General features: G+C 40.3%; 1 protein-coding gene and 1 pseudogene across 2 annotated transcripts in view; one reads left to right on the top strand and one right to left on the bottom strand.

Annotated features, from left to right (window-relative positions):
* The window catches only part of LOC148016641 (uncharacterized), a 41,674-nt gene extending 23,655 nt beyond the window's left edge, over nt 1–18,019 (bottom strand). Inside the window, exons 1-8 of one of the 2 annotated variants that reach the window (XM_087664164.1) lie at nt 17,731–18,019; nt 17,070–17,176; nt 16,685–16,969; nt 16,507–16,604; nt 15,616–15,778; nt 15,424–15,534; nt 14,416–15,306; nt 14,171–14,320 (exon numbers count right to left, since the gene is read on the bottom strand). In XM_087664164.1, coding sequence (XP_087520290.1) covers nt 14,171–14,320; nt 14,416–15,306; nt 15,424–15,534; nt 15,616–15,778; nt 16,507–16,604; nt 16,685–16,969; nt 17,070–17,176; nt 17,731–17,764 — 1,839 coding nt within the window. In that variant the 5' untranslated portion in view covers nt 17,765–18,019. The remainder of the gene's footprint in view (nt 1–14,170; nt 14,321–14,415; nt 15,307–15,423; nt 15,535–15,615; nt 15,779–16,506; nt 16,605–16,684; nt 16,970–17,069; nt 17,177–17,730) is intronic. The other variant, XM_087664163.1, reaches the window with a different exon arrangement.
* LOC148016642 (uncharacterized) lies at nt 1,532–8,748 on the top strand (annotated as a pseudogene).
* Nucleotides 18,020–23,749: the final 5,730 nt, after the last annotated feature.

Below are 23,749 nucleotides of genomic sequence, written 5' to 3'. Positions count from 1 at the left end.
TTTTGAATGCTCCAAAGAAGGACAGCAAGGGCAAGAAGAAGAAGTCAGCTTCTACACCTTCGGAACAGCAAGGTGCACCGAAGGTAGTGCCAAATCCTTCACTTGAAGCTCCTAAAGAGGCCAATGAAGCGAAACAGTTGGTACCTATGGGGCAAGGAATGCTAATGCAAGAACATTATGGAAGTGCCAATGCAATGGATTTTGGACAGTCGGGCATGCATGCTATGATGGGGCAGCCAAGATACTTTGGTGGTAGCACAATTTTTCATGCAATGGTTGGCCAAGAGCCGCATACGGGAATGCATGGCACAAATCCCTATGGTATGCAGCAGCCAATGCATGGTGTGCAAGGCCCATTGTTTTCGGGTATGGCTGGAAATGTGCAAAACCCTATGTATGGTAGCATTGGCTTGATGCCTAAGGCACAAAGTGGAATGTTTGGCAATGCATCTGCACCCCCGAATGCTTATGGGCCTCAAGGAATGACTATTGGTCATCCAAATGCTTCATTTGGGCTTGGTCATGATGTAAATACAACAAATGCACCCTTTTTGCAGCAGCCAGTATATGGTAACTTGACTCTCAAAGGGGAAGTAAAAGACTATGATGAGGGTGGAAAAGCAATAAAGTTTGAGTCCTTCAGTGGTGCACAAGATAGGCTGAAAGCTTTGACCTTCATTCAGCACTTTAATGCAGCTTATTCAGGGGAGAACTTCACCGAATCCTCTAAGATTCAAAAGGCAGTCACTTTCTTGAAGGGGAATGCATCGCAGTGGTGGTCCACGCTCTTGATGCAAGGTAGAGCACCGTCAACATGGATACAATTCAAGCAAATGTTTGCATCGAATTGGTTGACTAGTACCTTTGAGGTGGACATCATGACAGCTTGGAATAAGCTGGATGCTAAGGAATGTAAGAATTTGGAGCAATATAATAAGAAGTTTTGGGATGCATTGGTGCCTATTACTTCTTATCACCCCGTACCCCTTTATGAGCAAGTGGAAAAATATATTTGTGGGCTGCCCAAAGGAATCGAGGATTTTTGTATTAAATCCACCGTGTCTAGCATGTCTCAACTTATAGAGAGTGTTGCTACAACCAATGCTTTGCTGCGTGGAAAGGATTCGAGCTTCCAAGAGAGCAGGGAGAAGCCGAATAAAAAGTTGTTTAAGGTTGAGAAAAGAGGCATATCTAAAAATCAGCTGAAAAGAGGCCAAAACAGCAAAGAAAGGGCTCAAAAACATTGGCACAACGTAGGAAATTGATGGCTGCAAATAAATGCTTTATTTGTGAACAGGAGGGTCATATTGCCAAGAACTGTCCCAATAGGCAGCAAGCTGCAAAATCAAAAAATCGGGGAGATCCTAAGGGTAAAAGGCCCCAAACATCAATGGGATTAATGCCCGATGTTGTTAGTGATCAGCCCAATGATGATTCTACTGAGTTGTACAGAGCATGGGGCAAAATTAGGGATCAGCATGCGTTGATCTTCTTTGATAATGGCACACGAGCCAACTTCATCTCTACTAACATGGCAGCCCGTCTAGGCATCAAAGAGGACGAGATGGGAGCCATGGGGGAAGTTGGAATGGCATGTAAGGGTCATGCAAAACCTGTCACACCACTCATTGAAAAGCTTCGGTTGTACATACAGGGATATGTGGACAGTGAAGAGTTTTACATTGCTCCACTTGAGGGTTGTGATGTGTTGCTTGGTATGCTATGGCCACCGTATGCATGCAATAATTGATTCATATACAAAAGAGATCACTATTCAACATAAGGGAAAGACACTCGCACTTGATGTAAAGTTGAAAGGGGAATCTGTCCTTGTTGTATCCGCAGCTACTATTTCTGAAGTAATGAAAAATCATCTTTCAACGTATTTAGTTTTTGCTAAGGATAAGGATGATAGTGAGAATGTTGGGAATATGTCTAAATTAGAGAAGGATCGCATGTCATTTCTGAAAATGTATGCTGATTGCCTCTCTCAGTCACTTCCACGGCAGCTACCACTTGAAAGACCCGCAGATCATGGCATAGACCTTATCCCTGGAAGTAGCCCTCCTAATAAACCACCCTATAGAGTCAGTGCAGCCCAACAGGAGGAGATTATGAGTCACGTAAATGAGCTGTTAGAAAAAGGGCTGATTCAGCCCAGCTTATCTCCTTTCTGTTCTCCAGTGCTTTTGGTGCAAAAAAAGGATGGTTCATGGCGTATGTGCATTGACTATCGTGCTCTGAACAAGATCACGATAAAGAACCGCTTTTCGATCCCTCGGATCAATGATGTTATGGATAGATTGCAAGGGGCAACAATATTCAGCCGTATAGATTTGAAAAGTGGGTATCATCAGATACGCATTAGACCGGAGGATGTGCCTAAGACAGCTTTCAAGGCATCTTTTGGATTATATGAATTTCTTGTCATGCCTTTTGGACTCACGAATGCTCCTACCACTTTTAATCGGATGATGAATCGTATCTTTCGGCCACATAGAGCATCTGTGGATACTTTCTTTGATGACATGATTGTCTATTCAAAGAATGATGACATTGTTTTCAACGAGCTATGTAAGCATAGGCTAGTTATCAATGACAAAAAGAGTGAATTCGCTTTGCATGAAGTCCACTTCTTGGGACATATTGTATCGGCTGATGGTATTCGTATGGATCCTGCTAAGATTGAAGCAATACGTTCATGGCCAGCTTTGAAGAATGTTCATGAGATCCGCAGCTTCTTGGGTTTATGTTCTTACTATAGGAAGTATGTACCCGCCGGTTTGCTGAAATTGCATCTCCATTGCATACTTTGCAAAAGAAAGATGTGCCGTTTAGATGGACAGCTGTGGAAATTTCAGCATTTGAAAAGTTAAAGAAAAAGATGACTTCACATTATGTGCTTGTATTGCCTGATCTAAGAAAGTCATTTTTGGTTCAGTGTGATGCATGTGGTAACAGCATTGGGCTGTCCTTATGCAAGATGGCCGAGTTGTGGCTTATGAGAGCCGAATTCTCCACGGTGCAGAGAGGAATTTACATGTTTATGAAAAAGAGCTCTTGGCTGTAATTCATGCACTGTCTACGTGGAAACATTATTTGTTGGGGGCTGATTTTACAGTGCAGACAGACCATCAGACTTTGAGGTACTTTCTGACACAAACAAAGTTGTCAGAGAAGCATATGAAATGGGCAAATTTTCTCTCTATGTTTCATTTTCAAATTGTGCACATTGATGGTAAAAAGAATGTTGTGGCTGATGCACTGTCACGTAAGCCACAAATTTCAGCCGTCACTATGGTTTATCACACTGAGTTGGATGCCATAAAAGAGCAATATGTTGCTGATTCGGACTTTGCTAATGTTTATGATCAGCTTTGCAATGGCCAAAGGCATGAGCATTTTATGCTAAGAGATGGATTTCTGATGATGCATGGACGACTATGTGTCACAAAGCAATTGAGGCCTAGAGTGATCATTGAAAGTCATGCTCCTCCGTATGCAGGACACAGAGATATTGATGCCACAGTCAAGGCAGTGGAGCATTTCTTTTATTGGCCAGCTTTGAGGCATGATGTAGAGCAATATGTTAGGGTATGCATCATATGCCAGAAGGTAAAGCATGATAGGCAAAAGATGCCGGCCTTGTTGCAGCCCTTGCCTATTCCAGATAGGCCTTGGCAGAGTATTGCTATGGACTTTATCTTTAAGCTTCCTAGGACACCTACAAGAAATGATGAGATATGGACTATTATCTGCAGATTTAGCAAACAAGTCCATTTCATTCTGGTGAGGAAGAAAATAAAGGCTGATCATATGGCACGATTATTTATGCAGTACATTTTCAAGTATCATGGTATGCCTGAGTCGATCATCAATGATCGAGACCCTCAGATGACCAATCTATTCTCAAGGCGTTGCTTGAGAATATGGGTACCACGCTGGAATTCTCATCATCCTTCCATCCGCAGACAGATGATCAATCTGAGGAAGCAAATTCCACAGTGTTGGATCTTTTGAGGTGCTATGTTTCAGACCACAAGACACAGTGGGAGCAGTATTTTCCATTGGTTGAGTTTGCATACAACAATACGGTGCATAGTTCCACTGGCAAGGCTCCATTTGAGGTGGTTGAGGGTGGCAAGAAGGTTCCACCTATTTTGCACACTAAGGATAAGATCTTTGAGGCTGATCACTTTGTGGAAAGCTTGGATACAGCTTATGCAAAGATAAAGTATACACTTCAGAGATCGCAAGACAAGCAAAAGCGGGCAGTTGATCGCCATAGAAGTGCTTTGCAATTTGTAGAGGGCGATTATGTATTGCTGCATTTCGAAAAGGCAAGGCTGAAAAAAAAGATGAAGTGAAGAGAGAGGTTATATCCGAAGTTAAGCATGAGATACTATGAGCCCTTTCAAGTGTTGGAAAAGATCAACAATGTTGCATATCGGCTGAAATTACCTCCACATTGGCGGATACACAATAGCTTTCATGTCAATTTATTGAGACATTTTCGTGCTGATGTGCCAGAAGCTGTATCTGCTAAAATTCAGCCAGAGGTTGAAGAACTAGATGAGATTTTGATACCCGAGCAAATTTTGGCACATAAGGAAAGGAAGGTCAAAGGTAAAGTTTCCAAAAGATATTTGGTGAAGTTTCAAAACTATTTACCCATGGATGCAAAATGGATGGAAGAGGATGACTTGGCAAACCATCCTCAGTTGTTGCAACTTTATCTCGATGCCTTTCAATTAGAGCCGGCTTTGGATTGGGCTTACTCAAGTTCAACAGAGCGGGGGCCCAAAGCATTGCCTGATGCTCAAGGGGGAGGTAGCACTTTCACTCCACCGGTTTTGGACAACTCTCATCTGTAGTGGATCTCGGATATATTCAGCATGTATCCAAGGTACTGTGCTGACAATATGTCTGCCATGAGGTCACTACTCGGTGTACTAGTCACTGTGAGATACATATATATGAGTATGGTTGTCACCGCAGCTCTGAGACTATACTTATGCATGAGTTTTTGGACGAGTTTGGCATAAGTTTTTGCCTCAATTTTGAGATCACTTTCTGATTAGTTTCAGCTCAGTTTTCGATCAGTTTGAGAACCGTTTATGATCACTTTGGGATCAGTTTTGCATCAGTTTCTGATCAATTTTTTTACCATCAGCTTGTGATCGGTTTCGAGTCACATTTGCAGCCATTTGTGATCAGTTCTCATATCAGTCCATGATCAGTTTATGATCAGGTCATGCTCAGTTTTTAATGGTTTCCATCCGATTCCATGGACAGCCGCATGTAAACAAATGTCATTAACAGTTTCAGCCATGGTTTATGCTGAGAATATGCTTTACTGTGGTTTTAAAGTCAGAACGGTTGAGAAACATGAGTTATGGATGCATCCAATGGTTTCTAGCAACAGTTTTGGACTGTTTTTCAGTTTTCTATTATGTTTTGCTGGCTGGAAATTTTCAATAAGTTTTACGCATATGCAACGGTTTGACAACAATGGCCAATGTTGTGATGACTGTCATACCAAATTAAAATTCCAATGCAATATACTTTTGCTTTGGCCCAATATAGTGCAATTGAGGACGATTGCAAGGTTTTCAAGGGGGAGGTCTATCACGGGGACGTGAAATTTTAAGATGCTTTAATCTTGTTAGTAACGTTTAATTAAGTTATTAATCAAATGTGCAAGGTTGTTTAGCACATGTGATGCACATGCCAGTTATTTCATGGAAATGGGCCAAGGATCCCGAGGATGCAGTGGGCATTAAAGGCAAAAGTTGTATTAAGTTATGCCAACTGGGTTTTGGTGGTTACTTGGTGTCATGTTGGACCCAGGACAATTGTTTGGCCATTAAGTGTCAATGGTGACACTAGGGACTAGCATTAATTAATTAATTAATGCTAGTCTAAGGGTCAACGAAGGTTGTGAATCACTCCAAGTTGCAAATGGCCTAGCCAATTTCATTACAGATGGGCATGTTTAGTTTTGGGCAGGGTCAAAAGGGCTGAAATTAATTTTTAGAATTAATTAATTTTGAAAATTTAATATAATGGCTGAAAATGCATTAGGAAGGCTGCCACTTGGCAAAACTTTCCCATGCAACTAGGGAGAAGGCTGTTGGAGGGTGGTGGAAGCTGAATTGCAGCCATTCGGAGCTTGGTAGAGAGAGAGGAGGTGATCAGATTTGGCTCTGAGAGGTGACGACGAGTGATTGCGCACCGCGACAAGATAGAGGGCAGCAAGATTTCTCTTCTACCTCAAGAGAGGTGGCGATAGAAGAGGAGGACTCACCAGCCAAACTGATGTTTTGCCCCCCTTTTGAAGCTGTTGGTGCCATTAGATTTGTCATCAGAGCTACGAATCAAAAGATACATTTCAGCTGATTTTCTCTCTTTCTACAACATTCTCTCATCTCCTCCAATCTATGCTCCAACATTCTCAGCAATTCTCAACCATTGGTAGCAGAGTACAGCCAAAATTTGGTGGACAACAAAGAGTTCACTGCTGTAAACCCTAAATTACAGCAGTAATTAGGGTTTAACGGCCACCTTGGGACCCGTGCTATCAGTCAAAGGCATTGTACATTGAAACCAGCACCGGAAATTCGTGGAATTGTGAGGATTTCAGATGCCAATTCATCTATTGTGAATTTGGGGCAGCATTTGACCAGTTGGGGTTCCATTAGAGCAAGTCCTGGGTGAAAATCAAGGGGCAATTCGCCTGAATGCTTTGCTGATTATTGGAACAGCAAGGGGCTTTTGAATCAGCCAAGGAGATCGTGAAATCTTGGCTTGTAATTTATCCATCAACAATTGAAATTAAAGAAATACCAAAAGAGGCGCTAATTTTGGGCCCAACAAGGTGTCCACTGTCCAAGTTTATGAAGGTAAAGTGAGCATTTCAGTTTATGTTCATTTGCTGATTGCTATAATTAAGTGCTTAATCAGGTTAAACCACCCTATCCGAGAAGAAAGGCTGGTTTCACTCTCTCTCTCTCATCTCGAATCTTCTATCTCAAATTTCTGTGTGGTTGTAGGTTGTAGCCTGTGAATCATGATTCTGATTCGTGAAGTTGTGACCATCTCACGCTGCAGCCTAGGCCCTGCACTCATCATGGTGAAGGATGTTGCATGGGATCATGTGACGATTCTCACCGAGTATAGAGGTGGTGGTGGCTCCAAGCGATGGAGATGTAATTATTGTGGCATTGAAAGAGGAGGGGCAACCACAAGGATCAAAGATCATCTTGCACATGTGGCAAATAAAGACATAGGCCCGTGCCCAAATGTACCCGCAGACATGAAGGCTTCTCTTCAAGCATGGAAGCTCAATCGGTTAGGTATTCAAAGTGCATTAGTTATAGGGGAGAGGGGAGTAGATGATGTAGCTTCTACAGCAACAGGGCCATCAAAGAGGAGTAGAGCTACATTGGAGTCAGATGTAGCTTTAGTGGGACGGGCTAGGGCGCAGAGGACTCCATTGGCAGGGTCCACTAGTAGTGGAAGTGGAGTTGGTACAAGTACAGTAGCAGGGCCGGCAAAAGGGTCACTTCAGAAGGCAAGCATTCAAGCAAGCTTGAAAAAGCAAGCTATTCAAGAGGCCACTAGGGAGCTCACTCGCTGCTTTATACAGTGTGCTATACCTTTTTATGTATTGCGAACACCACAATGGAGATCAGCCATGAGGGCCATTGGCCGTATTGGATGCAAGTGGGAAGGTCCATCCTATGATGGTATGCGCACACGAGAACTGAAAAATGAGAAGATGCGTATACAAGCTCAGTTAGAACCATTGAAGGCCACTTGGGTAAAGTATGGATGTACTGTGTTATGTGATGGGTGGACAGATGTACGTAAACTCAGTGTCTATAACATTCTAGTGTCCTCATGCAAGGGGACAATGTTCTTGAGAGACATTGATGCTTCAGCTCTTGGTACAATGATCACAGGCTCGTACATCTATGGGCATATACACACAGCCATTGAGGAGATAGGACCAGAAAATGTGGTGCAGGTGATTACAGATAATGGTTCCAATTGTGTTTCCATGGGACAAATGCTTGAGGCTGCCTATCCCAAGATTAGATGGACTCCATGTGCATCACACTCTCTTGATTTATTGATGGAGGACTTGCAAAATTTAAATTGGGTAGACACTATTCTTACTACTGCAAAGTCCATGGTGAACTTTGTCACCAAGAGGCCTAAAGTGTTGAGCATCTATCATGCACACAGTGACCTTGAGTTGCTGAAGCCATCTAGCACACACTTTGCGTATATGTTTATAGTTGTTGAGCGGATTGTGCGAGTGCGCCAGGGCTTGATGCGCACAATTGTGTCCAAAGAGTGGTCAGCCATGCCTGAGCATCAAGATACACACTATAGGGCTTTTGCACGACAGATGAGACATGGTTCTTGGAGGCTAAAGCTTTTGTAAAGTCCATCAAGCCTATCTATTCCGTTTTACGCATCACTGACATGGAGGGGAGTACCATGGGATTGTTGTATGAGTACATGGATAAGATCGGAGAGGCTTTTGAGAGCAATGCATATCTTTCTCGCTCAAAGCAAGTTCCTTTTAAAGTTTTAACTTTTTCCATTGTGATATTAACTTATTTTTAGAGTCTAGAAGACACTAATTGTGTGCGTATTTATATAGACCAATCCATGCTGTTGCACACGTATTGCATCCTCTATGACGTGATGAGATGCAATACGAGAATGAGAAGCTAGAGCATGGCATTGAGGAGTACTTCTCAAAGTGGGCAAGAGGAGATGTGCAGATGCTGAGAAGGCTAGAGGATGATCTTCTCCTCTTTCGAAATAGGAGTCTCTCTTTTGGTCGCCCTACATTAGAGCTTCAAGAGACAGTTGTAGCATGTGTCTTGGTGGGAGAAATATGGGACATCCGCACCTACCTTGGTAAGTAGGCTAACCCATAAACCATAGTCTAGACTCAACTTTCAAACTTCAGGACAAACATGAATCATGATACAATAATCAATTATAATATTTTTTTCTTGTTTTTATCATGTGATTGGCAGAAACATCTTGCCATTCGAGTTCTTTCACAAGACTGCAGCTCAGATCCTTGTGAAAGAAACTGGAGCACTTGGGCCCCCTTCCACACAAAGAAGAGGAACCGTTTGACTACAACACAGCTTGAGAGACTTGTGTACTGTCATTGTAATCTTCGCCTCCTCAAGCACATATCTTCACCTCCTAAGCCTTGCCAGGTGAATGTTGACAAGATTGACATCGAGAAAATGAAGGACATTCCAGACATTCCCAAAGAGAAGCTAGACATTTATACCATGCTATATGAGGAGATGTCAGCTCCAGCGCACCACACACGAGCTTCATCACAGAGGTCAAGGTCGACAAGCAGGTGTGCCAACACTTCAGCAAATGTACCCTTGCCCTCATTTAGTAGCGTCGATGATCACTCTAAGTCAGATATTGCTTCCATCAGTGCATCTGGCAGTGCTAATGATAGTGATGCAAATGCCGAGAAGGGTGATCACTGATGAGACTTGAGTCTTAACTCTTTAGAAATCAGACAGATGCTCTCTTGTGTGACTGTGTTTTATCATTTATGTTTATGGTCATTGACTGAGAACTCAATGGACCGTGGTGTTTTATGGATCATTAGTTATCAACTTATCTTTTATGCTCTTGTATCTTTTTTTCATGATTCATGAATATGATCCAACCTCCACATGTTTTTGTGATTCATGTATATCTATTATCATGTTACATGTAAATTGTAATGATCTAATCCTTAAAGTGTGATCTATGAATATCTTTAGAGTGTGCTTAGCACTTGCCAATTCAAAGTTTAAGTATACTGTATGAATCCTGATGTATCTTTCGATTTTGGAAATCGGTGCAGGCTATAGATAACAGGTTATAGAAGTTAGGATTTAGGACCTCCGACCTAGTATGATAGTATCAAATTTCAATGTTAATAATCAATTGTATGTTAATCATGTATGTCAAGTATTTCTCGATCAAGTGACAAGTGTGGCTTATTGTCATCTATTATCTATATTATATATTAAATCGAGGTTACATATTTCCTTGTATCCCCGTTTCCTCGTTTCTTCCTAGAGACGAAACTCCGTTTCTACCATTTTCCCACCGTTTCCGTTTCGCCGTTTCCAAAACTCCAAGTAACTATGTAAATTAGGATATTATTGGTGCCAAGGGAATGCCTCTTCCATTGTATACAAGTGTCAACTCTTACTAATTACTTTCTAAGCTATGGTGTGGTGTGTGTATCTAGGGATTTAAGTTGCTTGTATATGCTAGTGCCTAGACGTTGCACTCTAATTTCCATTTCTTTATAGCATCACAATGGGCTCGATTTTGTCAAGCGAATTGAATCATGGCATTGAGTTGTTTTAGTTAGACACATAACAGCCCATTTCACATTTGATGTAACGAAACACCACAACACAAGTTTAAAGCACATTTTAAGGTTCAAACAATGATTTGGCCAACCATTTTCTCATTTCATGGTTTCCATATGTGACGAAATGGTAGCCAAAACATTTCCATGCCTTTTCCATGTTTCACCACTTTTAGAGTGTTGTTTTGCCACTTTGCCCATCTTCAACCCTAAAATTTGTCTCCATTTCTTTAAGTACTCATGGCTACAATTTTCTGAATCGTTGTCATATTCAGCCTCAAGTATTCATTCTTTCTATTTTCTCAAATGGTTCACCATCAAAAATAAGCAAATAGTATAATTGTTGAGCGTGCTTGTAAAAGTGCGCAATGGAAGAGAATTACGAACACAAAGAGAAAAAGAGAAGAGAAAAGATAGCGAAAAGAGAAGAGAAATCTGCACTAAACAATGAAGAAAAGCTAAATACAATGAGGACTGATCAAGCCTTGCATGCAGCCCAAGGTGTCAATGAGGACACCAGATCAAGATGAAAAATGATGGCAGCACCTATGATGGTGTGACAAAGACAGTTATGGTGACAAAGACAGATTGGCAGCCTACAATCCTTGACAAAGACGAATAAGACTGCTGCAAACTGTTGGAGCACCTACAAAAGACAAAAGATGATCTGCCCAAGCCCAACCCTAGCAACTGCTATAAATAGAAGAAAAAACCAAAAAATTTGGCCCCTACAAAATCTAGCCAACTAGAATAAATGCTATACAAAAAATGATGACGTGACAAGACCTAGGGAAATCACAACCATCTAGAGCAAACTAGAGCTAATCATAAGAGCATAGTTTACATAGAGTAAACTATCCCGTTGGGTCTGTAATCAAGCTGATCTGCATGGACCTAAAGGGGGTAGCAAGAAAGTGAGAAACACTTGATTTTTGCATAAGCTGCTAATACAACCTAGGAATGGTGATAGATAGATCTTGCTATGAAGGAGATTGAGTAGCCTTCGGTACTTCCAAGCTGCAATGCACATCTGGGATAGGGACTCCCCCTCACTAGATGAAGGTAAATCCCCCTCATCCGAAGAAGAAAGCTCTCCTAATGACAGCTCTAACATACCTAAAAGGCACCTGAGGGGATGGGAAGTGTAGAAATACTCAAAGACAAAGTAATAGAAGAAGAAGGAGCCGTCAAAGGAGGAAGGGAAGCAAGTGGAGAGGAAAAAGGAATAGAAGAGGAAGGAAGGGGAGTGTTATGGCAGCACTAGACTGTGCCCAACAGACTAGACTAGATGCAAGATTTGTTACAAGAATTCTAATTACAACATAATCCCACATAGGGGCACAAGGTACAATGATAACTTAACAAGATACGAAAAATCCCACAACCCCAGGACCATAGGTATAGACAGTAAGACTCGATAGGATATGAAGGATCCCACAACTCAGGACCGTAGGTATGGATACAAGATATCAAAATTACAAGATCTCCCACGATGGGCTAAACAAGATACAAGACAGTACTAGACAACATCTTGTGTACTACGAGGTTACAAGGTGACAAGACAACAAGAGTATAATGGAAGACAAGACAAGACTAGATACCATGACTAGACAAGAATTAGAACTGGAACTCGAAGTTACTTACTTGGAGGTCTCAACTCCTTGAGCTCCCAAGACTGGCATTGGCAATATTGAGGAGCTCTATTGCGAGTCTCTCCTTTTATAGGTGTTGGAGAGTAGCTAAAGATCTTCTAAAACGTTCCATGATGACATTATCGATAATGTAGGCAATGCCATGGCATATCTTCTAGAAGGTTCTATGATGACATGGCAAGGGTAGATTCGCATGGTTGGCTCGAGGATATCTTGTTAAGGGTGCGTTCATATGGGGTGTAAATTCATATAGCATGAGCAAGAATTAATCCATACACTTGATCATGGCATGTCCGTGACATCACCCCCTCTTCTAGAGACGAGTTCCATGAGAAGTGACTTGCTGGTTGGATCCAAGTTTCATTGGATTCCTCTTGTGAAATTCTTTAACTTGGAGAGGTGCTCTTTGGAGATATTTTGCAAGTTTCCAAGTGTGATTGTTGATGTCATATCCTTTCCAATGAATAAGGTATTCCAATTGACCTCGAGAGATCCTCAGGTCTAAGACATGCTCGACCTCAAATTCTTCATGATCTTCAATCTAGATAAGTGGTGGGCAATTGGATCTCTCCCCCTTCAGTGGTGAGTTATGGTATGGCTCGAGCAAGGAAACATGGAAGACTGCGTGGATATTCATGGTGCTAGGGAATTGAAGTCAGTAAGCAACTAGATTGATCTAGCCTACGATAGTAAAGGGCCCAAATCTCTAGTAGTCTAACTTGGTGGAGAGCCTTGTTGTTTGGAGGTTATGCTCCAGTAACCATACTTTATCACAGACTTTGTATGCTGGATGTTGGAAACAATGCTAGTCCGCATAGTGCTTGTACCGATTCTAAGCTTTTGGGTCTCTTGCCTGAGTTCTTGGTGTATATCTGCTAGGTATTGAGATTTATCTCGGGTGGCAAGGTTCTTTACTTGATTAAAGAGATGTACATCCACCCTTGGATACTGACCATAGTTTGAAAAGAAAGGAGTTTGCTTGATAGATACATGGATACTATTATTATAAGCAAACTCTACAAAGGGCAAGAGCTCAAACCAATCATTCTAATGGTAGTTGATGGTGCAACGGAGATATTGTTCCAAGACTTGATCTACCCGTTCTATTTGACCATTAGCTTGTGAATAATTGGCTGTGGATAACTTAACTTGGACTCCAAAGAGGTTGCAAAGGCTCTTCCAAAAACTAGATATGAATTGGAAACCCCAATCGTTGATGATGTCATCTAGGTGTCCATGTAATCTGAAAATGTATCTAAGAAGAGTCTAGCAATAACTACACCTATGATGGTCTTGGTGATAGGGATGAAATGTGCCATTTTTGTGAGCCTATCTACCACAACAAGAATAGAGTCATATTTGTCTGATTTGGAAAGATCTGTTATAAAATCCATGGACAGAGAAGACCAAGGTCACGATGAATTTGATCAAGGAGTACGTCCAAGTTCCCAATCCTCAGCAAACCAAGCACAATCCAATACTATTTTAAAACCACCTGCTGTTCTCTGTTACCAGCAATCCTAGAATTCGATTTGCTCCTTGATTCCACATCTTGAGGAGCCCAAACTGGATCTTCTCCAGTTGCACACAAATTATATCAGCATCAACCCTTACCAATTACTTACTAAGCTGTGGTGTGGTGTGTTTATCTGGGGATTTGAGTTGCTTGTATGTGCTAGTGCTTTGAGGTTTCGCTCTAGGTTCCATTTCTTTACAGCATCACAATGGGCTGTATTTTGTCAACCAGACTGAATCATGGCATTGAGTTGTTTTGGTTAGAAACATAACAGCCCGTTTCACATTTGATGTGAAAAAACAGCACAAATAAGTTTAAAGCACTCTTTAAGGTTCTAACAACGTTTTGGCCAACCATTTCCTCGTTTCATGGTCTCCATATATGACAAAATGGCAGCCAAAACATTTCCATGCCTTTCCATGTTTCACCCCTTTTAGAGTGCTGTTTTGCCACTTTGCATAACAAAACTTAAATATTAAGAGCATGCATCCCACTAAACGGAATCCATTTTTTCTTTGGAATACACAAGAGAAAGGATGTATCCACAGAACTGTTTCAAGTAAAATCGGAGCATACCTGCTTTTGAATAGACTGAATTAAACAATCTTGAACCAATATCTGAGGCAAAGGTGTCACTTTGAGCTCAGCCTTTCGCAACCAGTAAAACATTACTGCAGCAACTCTATATCGAGAGGTGGGATGCAAGCTGAACCTAGCCAAGCCTTCCTGCCATAAAGAGGAAAAAAAAAGTCAGCCATGACAACAAGATACATGACCTTAAAACATACATTTACCCAAAAAGAAATTAACAAGGGTAATACTTTGGATGATGGTAGAACAGTTGGAAGTGGAAAGAGCCGTTTCATTGCCTTTAAATCCAGCTTTACATGTTTTAACAACAGATTGCCACAACCATACCCAGAACCATAATCAGTGCCTGCCAAAATATTGCTTGGGTTTTTGCTGGCATTAAAGCTTTCATCAGATGAGGCAGAACTTGGCACTTTGGCATGATGCAAAGCATTTGTCGCATTTGCAAAAATGGCATTGTGAAGATCATGATCGTCCAAAGGAGGAAGAATGCAAGACCATTCTAGGCCCACACATTCACTACCAGTGTCATCTTTGGGTTCCAATATTTTAGAATGGGACTGACGTGTCAGTTTTTTTATCTCACTCAAGACAACCTGTTCATGCACTGAATCTTCATGCACTGAATCTTGATAAGGATTGGCCATTTTTGGAACCTGTAGACGAAACTGGTCACTTTCTTCCCGCATCTTTTGCATTTTAGATGTAGGACGAAGGCCACCCACTAATGGCAACAAAGATGAGGCAGCAAGTGTTTGATCATTCCTACTAAACTCATCTGCTGCATCACGATGCACATGTTGTAACAGCTGAAGAGACTTTCCTGCTGAAAGGATTGACTTGGCCACTGGCTGAAGGAAATTAGGGCACACGAGAACATCTTTAACATTAGCCAAACTGATCACCTTAGCACTGTCGGGTTGTAATTCGTAGGGTGCTACATTTAGGGAAACCTTGTGTTTATTGCTTAAGCTGTCAACAAAAGGATGCAACGCACTTTCAGATGTTCTTCTTTGGGTATCATCAACAAGCTTTGGAGACTTGAAATAACGCAGATGAAAACCTTGCTGCCAGAATGTGGAGTCCTCAATTGCAATAGAACTGTTGGCATAAAAGAACATCTGGACCATGCCACCAGAAAATAAAAATTAACAACAAAAACACAGTTAGTTCATGGTACAACTACACAGTCAGAGCACTTGAGATAAATCAGAAGCCACTTGAGTTGGATTGTGCACCTCACCAAAAGGGTCATCAAGGATTCCCTCATGTAGCCACATATCCAGGGATTCCACTAAAGGTTGTATACTGCCAGCAAAAAGCATAAGTAAAGTGCCATAAGGCTCTTCCTGCATAACAAAACGCACAGATTCATCATCAAGAACCAGTCAACACCAGAATTCATGAGTACATTGCATGAAGCAGCTCACCTCTCCATCTTGAAGTAAGCAAAAATCAGACATCTTGTCATAAAGAAATGATAATATGTGAGCACCCAACTCTCCTGCCGATAATCCCTCTTCGCAGAGTATATTACCATGAGGAATAGCCTCATTTACAACCTGTTCCAGAAACTCAGCACCTGCACAGACCCTGCCTATTTGAGTGAGTCAACTTATGATTGCTTACTCAAAATAGTGCAATATCCAAAATCCAGAGAGATAAGATGCAATTCACCAAGCCAAAAAGACATCCAAAACCATCCATAGACCTAGTAATTTTATTTACAATTGAAAATGCAATTCACATTCAATTCTTCTTCAATGCTGTTCAAACTTGTATGACAGAATAACGTTCAGTTATACTGACACTTTATTGATTTGCATAAAGAGCCTTCTCATCAGAAGCTCAACAACTACATTTTGTATAACAGGGGCCATCTTTTCAAATCTATGCAGCCCGTGTTCACACATTGGCTAATCATTTTCCAAGTTTATCAGCCTGCACCTAATCATTTCATGGAAACCTATGACCATGGTAACCATGAAACATGTTTCACCAAGCATGAAGCCCGAAATGTGTTTTATTAATGAAACATTTCAGTATGCAATGTTTCACATACCCATTTCATTCCAAGGGGGGAAAGCAATTTCTATTAAAAGCCTCTTGACTAAATGTATTGTGAATTTGTTATTTTGTTGTTTCATGTGGCATTTCACTTAGGACCTACCCAAGGACAAAACATTTCACGCTGGAATGCAATGTTTCAAGGTGTGAAACATTCTGCAGTTACCTTGGGCTGAAGATATAGCTACAGCTGTAGCATCTACAAATGCAGCATAATGATATTCAGAGCATTTCCACCTCAATTTTGAACTTACCAAGAAAGGCTCCCTAACAGGCTCAGCAAAGTCACAGCTGTTCCAGCACCGCCTCCTACAGCCACCAGCTCTCTTTCCAATGCTACCTTGCGTAAATGCTTCAAAGAGGTCCCTCTATTGGATCAAATTATGCTGCTAGTTACACAAACACATAAACCAATTAACAAAATGGTACTACCTCAAGCCGCATGGAGACGGCACTTGCAAAAGCTTGCAGGGTGGGAGGCGCCTGTAACCGCAAGGATCCAACAGTGCAAGAAGCATCTGCAACCCGTTTGACAAATGTACCTATCCTGCGCAAGCTTGATGCAGCACAAACAAAACGTTGAACCAAACAGCTGACACTCAAAAGAGAAAGGTGCGACAAATGGACCCCAGTCTCAAGATGGAACTCCTGATTTGCTTCATCCCAGGAGAAAGATTTGCTGGGATATCCTTGGAGCATTTTGAGAACATCTTGCACCTGCATTATAGGTAGAATACTTAACAGAGTATGCCATCTAACATAGAGTGAACTGAAATGTTGTCTATAACTTGAAACTCAAGAATCGTAAAAGGCATACAAGTGCTGCTTCAGTCGTCCGTGATGAAGCCTTTGGAGCTGCGAAAGGAATACTAGAGAAGCGTGTTTGGGTGAGGCGATCAATCAAAGACATAACCTGGCCATTTTCTGCAAACAATACAGATATACATTTATACAACCATAGCGTCAGATCCTTGAGATGCGTAACTTGTGTGGCAGTCTACCTGTGGTTAAACGTTGTAAACTGAAAGATAATGAGGGTACAAACCTACAACGACTCCTGTGATAAAAATATCCTTAATTTTGACACTGCTAAGCTTTGTGTGGCTGTCTAGCTATGCTTAAATATACAAATTGAAAGCATCAAGGTACAAACCTTATGCTATAGCTCATGTGATAAGATCTCGATAATCACTGAATTTTAAGTAGAAAAATAGTGGAAGCCATGCAAGGAACTTGGCATTCCCAAAGGGGAATTATAATTTTACATCTCATCGGACTTGCAGTACAGCAAGCAGCAGGTATCACAATGAGAAAAATGACGGTGAACTGGGAGATGCATTTCCTACTCAAATGATCCCTAGACGGAGGTTTCAAACTTGCTTTAAACTCTGGACTTTACACGTAGCTTTGAGCAATCGGACAGCCTACCACGCTGCTGCTGCTTAGATGCATTACAAGAGCCAGGGCAAGGAGCTCACCAGCGGTGGCAGGAGCGGCGCCAAGCATGATCATCGTGAAATGTTACAGTGCCAAGGCCTCTGCCGCCATTCGACCGCGCAAACGGTCATAAAAATACCTGATGCGGACTTGCAGAACATGAAGCGCTCACCCGATCGTGGATCATCACCATCGTTCCTGCAGATTTCGCACTGGCTAAAAACCAAATTTTTGAAATTGTATAGTTTTTGAACGCGAAACAAGTGCGCACTTCTGATACCCCATCCAAATGTTCGTTAGTATTGCCCCTCTTAGGGCATAGCTATTACAATGGTGCGATGATAAGGTTGAAGGTGGTGTGTTGTCCTAAAGAAATTGCCGCTAGGTGGGTTCGATGGTCCACTTGTAAATTACATTTATTTAAAATTAGTATTTTTTAAAAACTACCAAAAATAGTCAATAACAACTAAAGCTAAGCATATAGTGATGTGCATCGATAAAGGAGATTTGAGGGGTGAATACATGAAGAGAGAGCTAGGTGATGCTCAAAGAAATTTTTGATTGATCAAAACGTGTGAGAGAGGGGACGATCGAGAGAAGAGTTTGGTGAATCCATGGTATTATCTAGCTTTGATTTACATTCACATAAGATATTTTCAAGAGAGAGGACATGCAGGAACCTACCTAACCCTCATTGTCTTCGACAATGGCTCCATGTCCAAGGCTCCCTACAATCCCTTGCCTATGCCTCCTTCTCCATCTCTTGTTAGGGATCACCATGGACATCACCTGCAACCCCTCCATGAAACCTCGATCCATCTCTTTCTCCCATATTCTTCTATTTCCTACTCTTCTTCTCTTTCTAAGCTACCTATTATAATGATGTCCATGGAGAACACATAATCATAGCACAACCCTTCCCCTACACTATACCTTCCTTTTCAGACTTGCCTACCATGGCACCATCTTGATTATATCTATGGACTACCACCTTATGTTCAAGGTGTTGCCTTATCTACATACGAAGATGGAGTGGATACCCATGGATGCTCATATGTTATTGTCCACTTTGGTGTGTGAGTAGAGCATTGCATATTTTACAAATTAGCCTTTTAGGGCTCTCTCGCTTCCTTTTTGGGCATCTAAGGTTGTTTTGGACCCTATTTTAGACACATAAGGTTGTGGACAACTGTTTTAGGACATACTACAATTTCGACTACGTCGACAGAAAGTGGATGCACAGGTTACAGATTCAAATCTGTAAGTTTTGAGGTGTTTGCCAGAAAGCAAACATAAGTTTTATTTACAAATAGTTTGCAAATTACATGTACTGTTAATCAGTGAGTGGAAAAAGGCTACTCATTATATTGTTGTGCACTTATTGCGAAAGGTTGCAAAAGACTTGCTTGTTTTTTTATATTGTTCTTGTGATAATGGCAAAGAACAATGAAAACCCCATCATTGAGAAGCTGGACAATAACAACTACCTATCATAGAAGTTCCATGTGACAAACTTTCTTATTGGAAAATGCCTTTATGAGTTTGTTTCAAGTGAAAAAATTAAACCAGAGTTAAGTAACCCTACGACTACAAATGAATTAAAGGTATGAAAAGAATGGAATGTAAAAGATAAAAAGGTGATGTGTTGGCTATCTACAATCATTGATAATACTATGCTGGGCATATAAAAAATGCAAAAACTTCACATGCAATTTGGACAAATTTTGAGAATAAGTTTTTAGTAAATACAAAGGCATGAAAGATTTAACTCAAGCAAGTTGATCTCTCTCATGATCACAGAATAGATCAATATGTAGAGTGAATCATTTGAAAAAAGTGGTGAAAATGTCTAAGATTTTTACTCAAGTTCAAAAAGGGGACGTAGCAGATCCTCTTCAAATGGACATGGTATGGGACATGCTGGTAATAACTAGCAAGAAAGATTAAACAACAACTTGGTGAAATGCAAGTTTTAGAAGGTCCTGGAAACTTTAGTGGCAAAGAGAGCTCTAGAGGAAGAAGTGGATGCCAAAACAAAGGTTCTGAAAATTTTGGTATTGTTTATCATTATTGTGGCAAAGCAGGTCATGTATGTAGCCCATTGTTATGCTAAGAAGGATTATATCCATAGTGGTAAATTGCAACTAAGAAACTATGCATCGTCTTCACAATAGAATGAAGACAAAAATGAGCGTCTATTTGTTATGCAATATATGATGAATGCTATTACAAGAAAGGGGACACATGATGATGTATGGTATATCGATTCAAGTGTATCTAACCATATAATTAGTCATATTAAATGGTTTGGAGGGATGTAGGATTTGCAAAATCCAGGTTATGTGCAAACGGGTGATGATTCATATGCCACCTAATTTCACAAATCAGAAAGGTTTCCTTATCATTGATGCATGATGGCTAGACAAAGAGTTTGTTAGATATATTACATGTGCCATCAACAGCAAAGAATTTAGTGTTTATTGGCCAAATGATAGAGCAAGGGTTGCAAGATTGATTTAATGCAAAAGGCTGTTTTGTAGGAGAATTTAATGATAGTGCAGGTTGGTCGCGAATAGAAGTAGAGTTGGCCAAATATACACTTTAGATATTGGAATTCCTTCTATGAATGCTACTATGTATGTAAAAGGAAAATGAGTGTTGCAAACGTTGAAATATGGCATGAATGTATTGGGCATGCAAATATGCAAAGGCTAAAATTAATACAATCCAAATATATGGTTGCTTGTTTTTAGAGTTGCAGAGTTTCATAAAGTATGTAAAGCATTTTAGTTTAGTAAGCAAGCAAGACAACATTTTTCGCATGACAAAGATGTGAGGAAAAACATACTTGATGTTGTGCATACAGATGTTTGGGGATCTACACAATATATCTCTTGGTGGCAAACAAATATTTTGAGAATGTTTATTAATGATTGTTCAAGAAAGCTGTATGTATCTTTCATAAAGGAAAAGAGTGATGTATTTGAGTACTTCAAAACTTTCAAGGTTGTTGTTGAAACACAAACAAGCTTGAAATATACATGCTTGAGATTAGATGGAGGAATAGAGTACCTCTTTAATGAGTTTTGTGACTTCTTGAGGACTCATGGGATAAAGAGATTGTTTACTTGCAGATATACTCCACAACAAAATGGGATTGCAAAAAGGAAAAATAGACATATTGTACAAGTTACTGGGCATTGATAGGAGTTGTATGCCAAAATACTTTTGGTCTTAAGCTATTCATATTGCTATCTATATTATAAATAGAACTCTCACATCTATAGTTTATGGGGATGACCCCTAAAGAATGTTTTGCAGGCAAGAAGCTCGATGTGTCACACTTGAAAGTGTTTGGCTATATTGAATATGTTCATATACTAGATGAGCTATGAAAGAAGCTTAATCCAAAGGTTGAAAAATGTATCTTATTAGATAGTCTTTAGAGGAAAAAAAGGGTATCGTTGTTATAATCATGTCATCATAGGTGAGTTCAAAGTGAACATGGATGTTAATTTTGATGAGATGAGTAGTTGGTGTGCATCTAGTGGTGATGCATTGGAAGATGATGATAGTCATGTGCAGAAAGAAAAGTAAGAATCATGGAGCCTTAGTGGACCAAAAATATAATATGGTGCTACATCTACAATTAGCCTTTGGTGTGGGAGACTAAGGAGTAGCTCTGCATCTTTAGATGCATTCTATAAGTGTTGCAAGTAAAGATAAGGAGAAGAAGAAAGTGTCGAATAGTAATTATGCATCTATAGTCAATTCGGATTTTATGGAGATTTTGGTGGTTCAGAGAGTTTGCATGATGAGCTTAGTATTCCTTCAGTCCCAATAAGACTTGGGATATAGTACCATTGCCTAAGGGCAAAAAATCTATTGGCTATAAGTGGGTTTATAAAATCAAGCATAATGCAGATGGCTTTGTTAGTAGGTATAAGGTTATACTCAAACATATGGCATAGATTGTGAAGAGACATTCAATCCAGTTGCTAAAATGGCAACTATTAGATGCATGATTGCTTTGGCAGCAACCAAATGTTGGACTTTGCAAGAAATGGATATCAAGAATGTCTTCTTGCATGGTGAATTACAAGAAGAGGTGTATATGGAGTAGCCAACAAGTTATGAGGAGTTAGAGTATCCTAGATATGTGTGCAAGTTAAAGAAGGCGCCCTATGGGCTAAAGCAAGTACCGAGAGCATGGTCTAACAAGATCCAAGAGTATCTTATCAACATTGGCTTTTATATTTCTAATGTTGATCACTCACTTTATGTAAGAAAGGGAGATGCAAGTTTGGTCATCACAGTCATCTATGTGGATGACTTGATTATTATCGATGAGAGTGATAGTGGGATTGTTGAAGTTAATGATTATTTAAAGAAGAAGTTTGAGATGAAGGATTTAGGTGAGCTAAGGTACTTTCTTGGTATTGAGGTGATCGAATGAGATGATGATATATGGCTGTCCCAAAGGCAATATGGCTTAGATATGTTATCGAAGTATGGTATGACAACATGTAAACCTCTTTTAGTGCCATTGGAGCAAAATGTAAGGTTAAGTGCTAATGTTGGGATGAGATAGAAGATCCTACTATGGTTAAGAGAATATTAGGGAGTTTCATTTACACGACTATCACAAGGCTAGATTTGAGCTATGCTATTAGCCTTGTTAGTCAGTTTACGTAAATTTCTAGAAAGCCTTACTTAGATGCAATTAGAAGCATATTAAAGTATGTGAAGTTCACTTTGCATTATAGTCTTTTTTATGAGGCAGGCAAGGATATACAAGTGTTTGGATACACAAATGCAAATTGGGTTGGTAGCATGTCTCATAGAATATCTACCAGTGGATTCATGTTTTCCCTTGGTAGTGCAGTAGTTACATGGAGTAGCAAAAAGCAACCTACAATTGCTTTATCAAGTGTAGAGGCTGAATACAGAGGTGTTTCTATGATAGCATACGAGGTGATATGGTTGCAAAAGTTATTAGGTGATTTCAATGTATAGGGAGATGATCCAGTTATCATTCATTGTGATAACATGAGCAACATACTGCTAGCTAGGATTCATGTGTTCCATGATAAGACAAAATTCATTGAGATGCATGATCACTTTGTGAGAGAGAATGTACTTGCAAGAGAGATTGACTTAGTATATGTCAGTACACAAGAGCGGATAGCTGACATTTTCACAAAGGCATTAGATGCAGAGATGCTTTGAAAGTTTTGAATCTCACTTGGGTTTGCATAGATACAATTGAGCTTAAAGGGGAGTGTTGAGATGGCAAGCTCAACACGTGTAGACATTGATGTGATGGACTGCTTGGCTAGATGGATCCACACATCTACACTTAGCCTATTGGTGGTCATTATGATCCTCACATGGCCATTGACTTGTCACTTATTATATTTAGTTCATTGCACTTGCCTACAACTAGCATAATTATAGTACCAGTCAATTAATATCATCAGTTATGCGTTGTTTGACTTGGTAGGCCACTTTCCTTTATGTTGTATCTTATCTATACTTTGTGTACATGATATTATGGAGAAAGAAGAATAAAAAAACTGGGAAGAATATGTTTTGGTCTCCATCTCTCTTCTACTATTCTTGAGTGAGCTTCCTCTTGTGTGTATGGTATGTATTTGGCACAGCAACTCAAGCAAGTCCCCCCACCACACGATTCTTGATAGTGACCATGTAGAGTATTTAGCCTATGGTTATGGTGAACCATATTATTTCTCCATGGCTCACATAAGAGAAGCAACAATGGGATGTAAGGCAGAACCTATAGAGTGCAAGAGGATTGATACAAGGAGAAGCACACAACAAAGCTTTGTGGATACAATGAATGGCACCCTTATTCTTTGTTATCCTCGCTTATATATAGCATGTACTTATATAAGGGGTGCTTGCCCAACTATTGGCCATTGGCTTTCACCCCCAGCAACCTCCCAAATAAAGGCCAATGTGCCTTTATGGGAGTATAAGAAGAAAACAAAGATACTATCTAATTCCTATCAATACTCTATAGTATGCAAAGTGTTCAAA

Source organism: Lygodium microphyllum, chromosome 23 (assembly GCF_053477565.2).
Source record: "Lygodium microphyllum isolate KBCC chromosome 23, Lygodium_microphyllum_v1.1.10, whole genome shotgun sequence".
NCBI classification, from domain to species: Eukaryota; Viridiplantae; Streptophyta; class Polypodiopsida; order Schizaeales; family Lygodiaceae; genus Lygodium; species Lygodium microphyllum.
The sequence above is the reverse complement of the archived record's forward strand: the minus strand, read 5'-3'. Positions and strand labels throughout refer to the sequence as shown.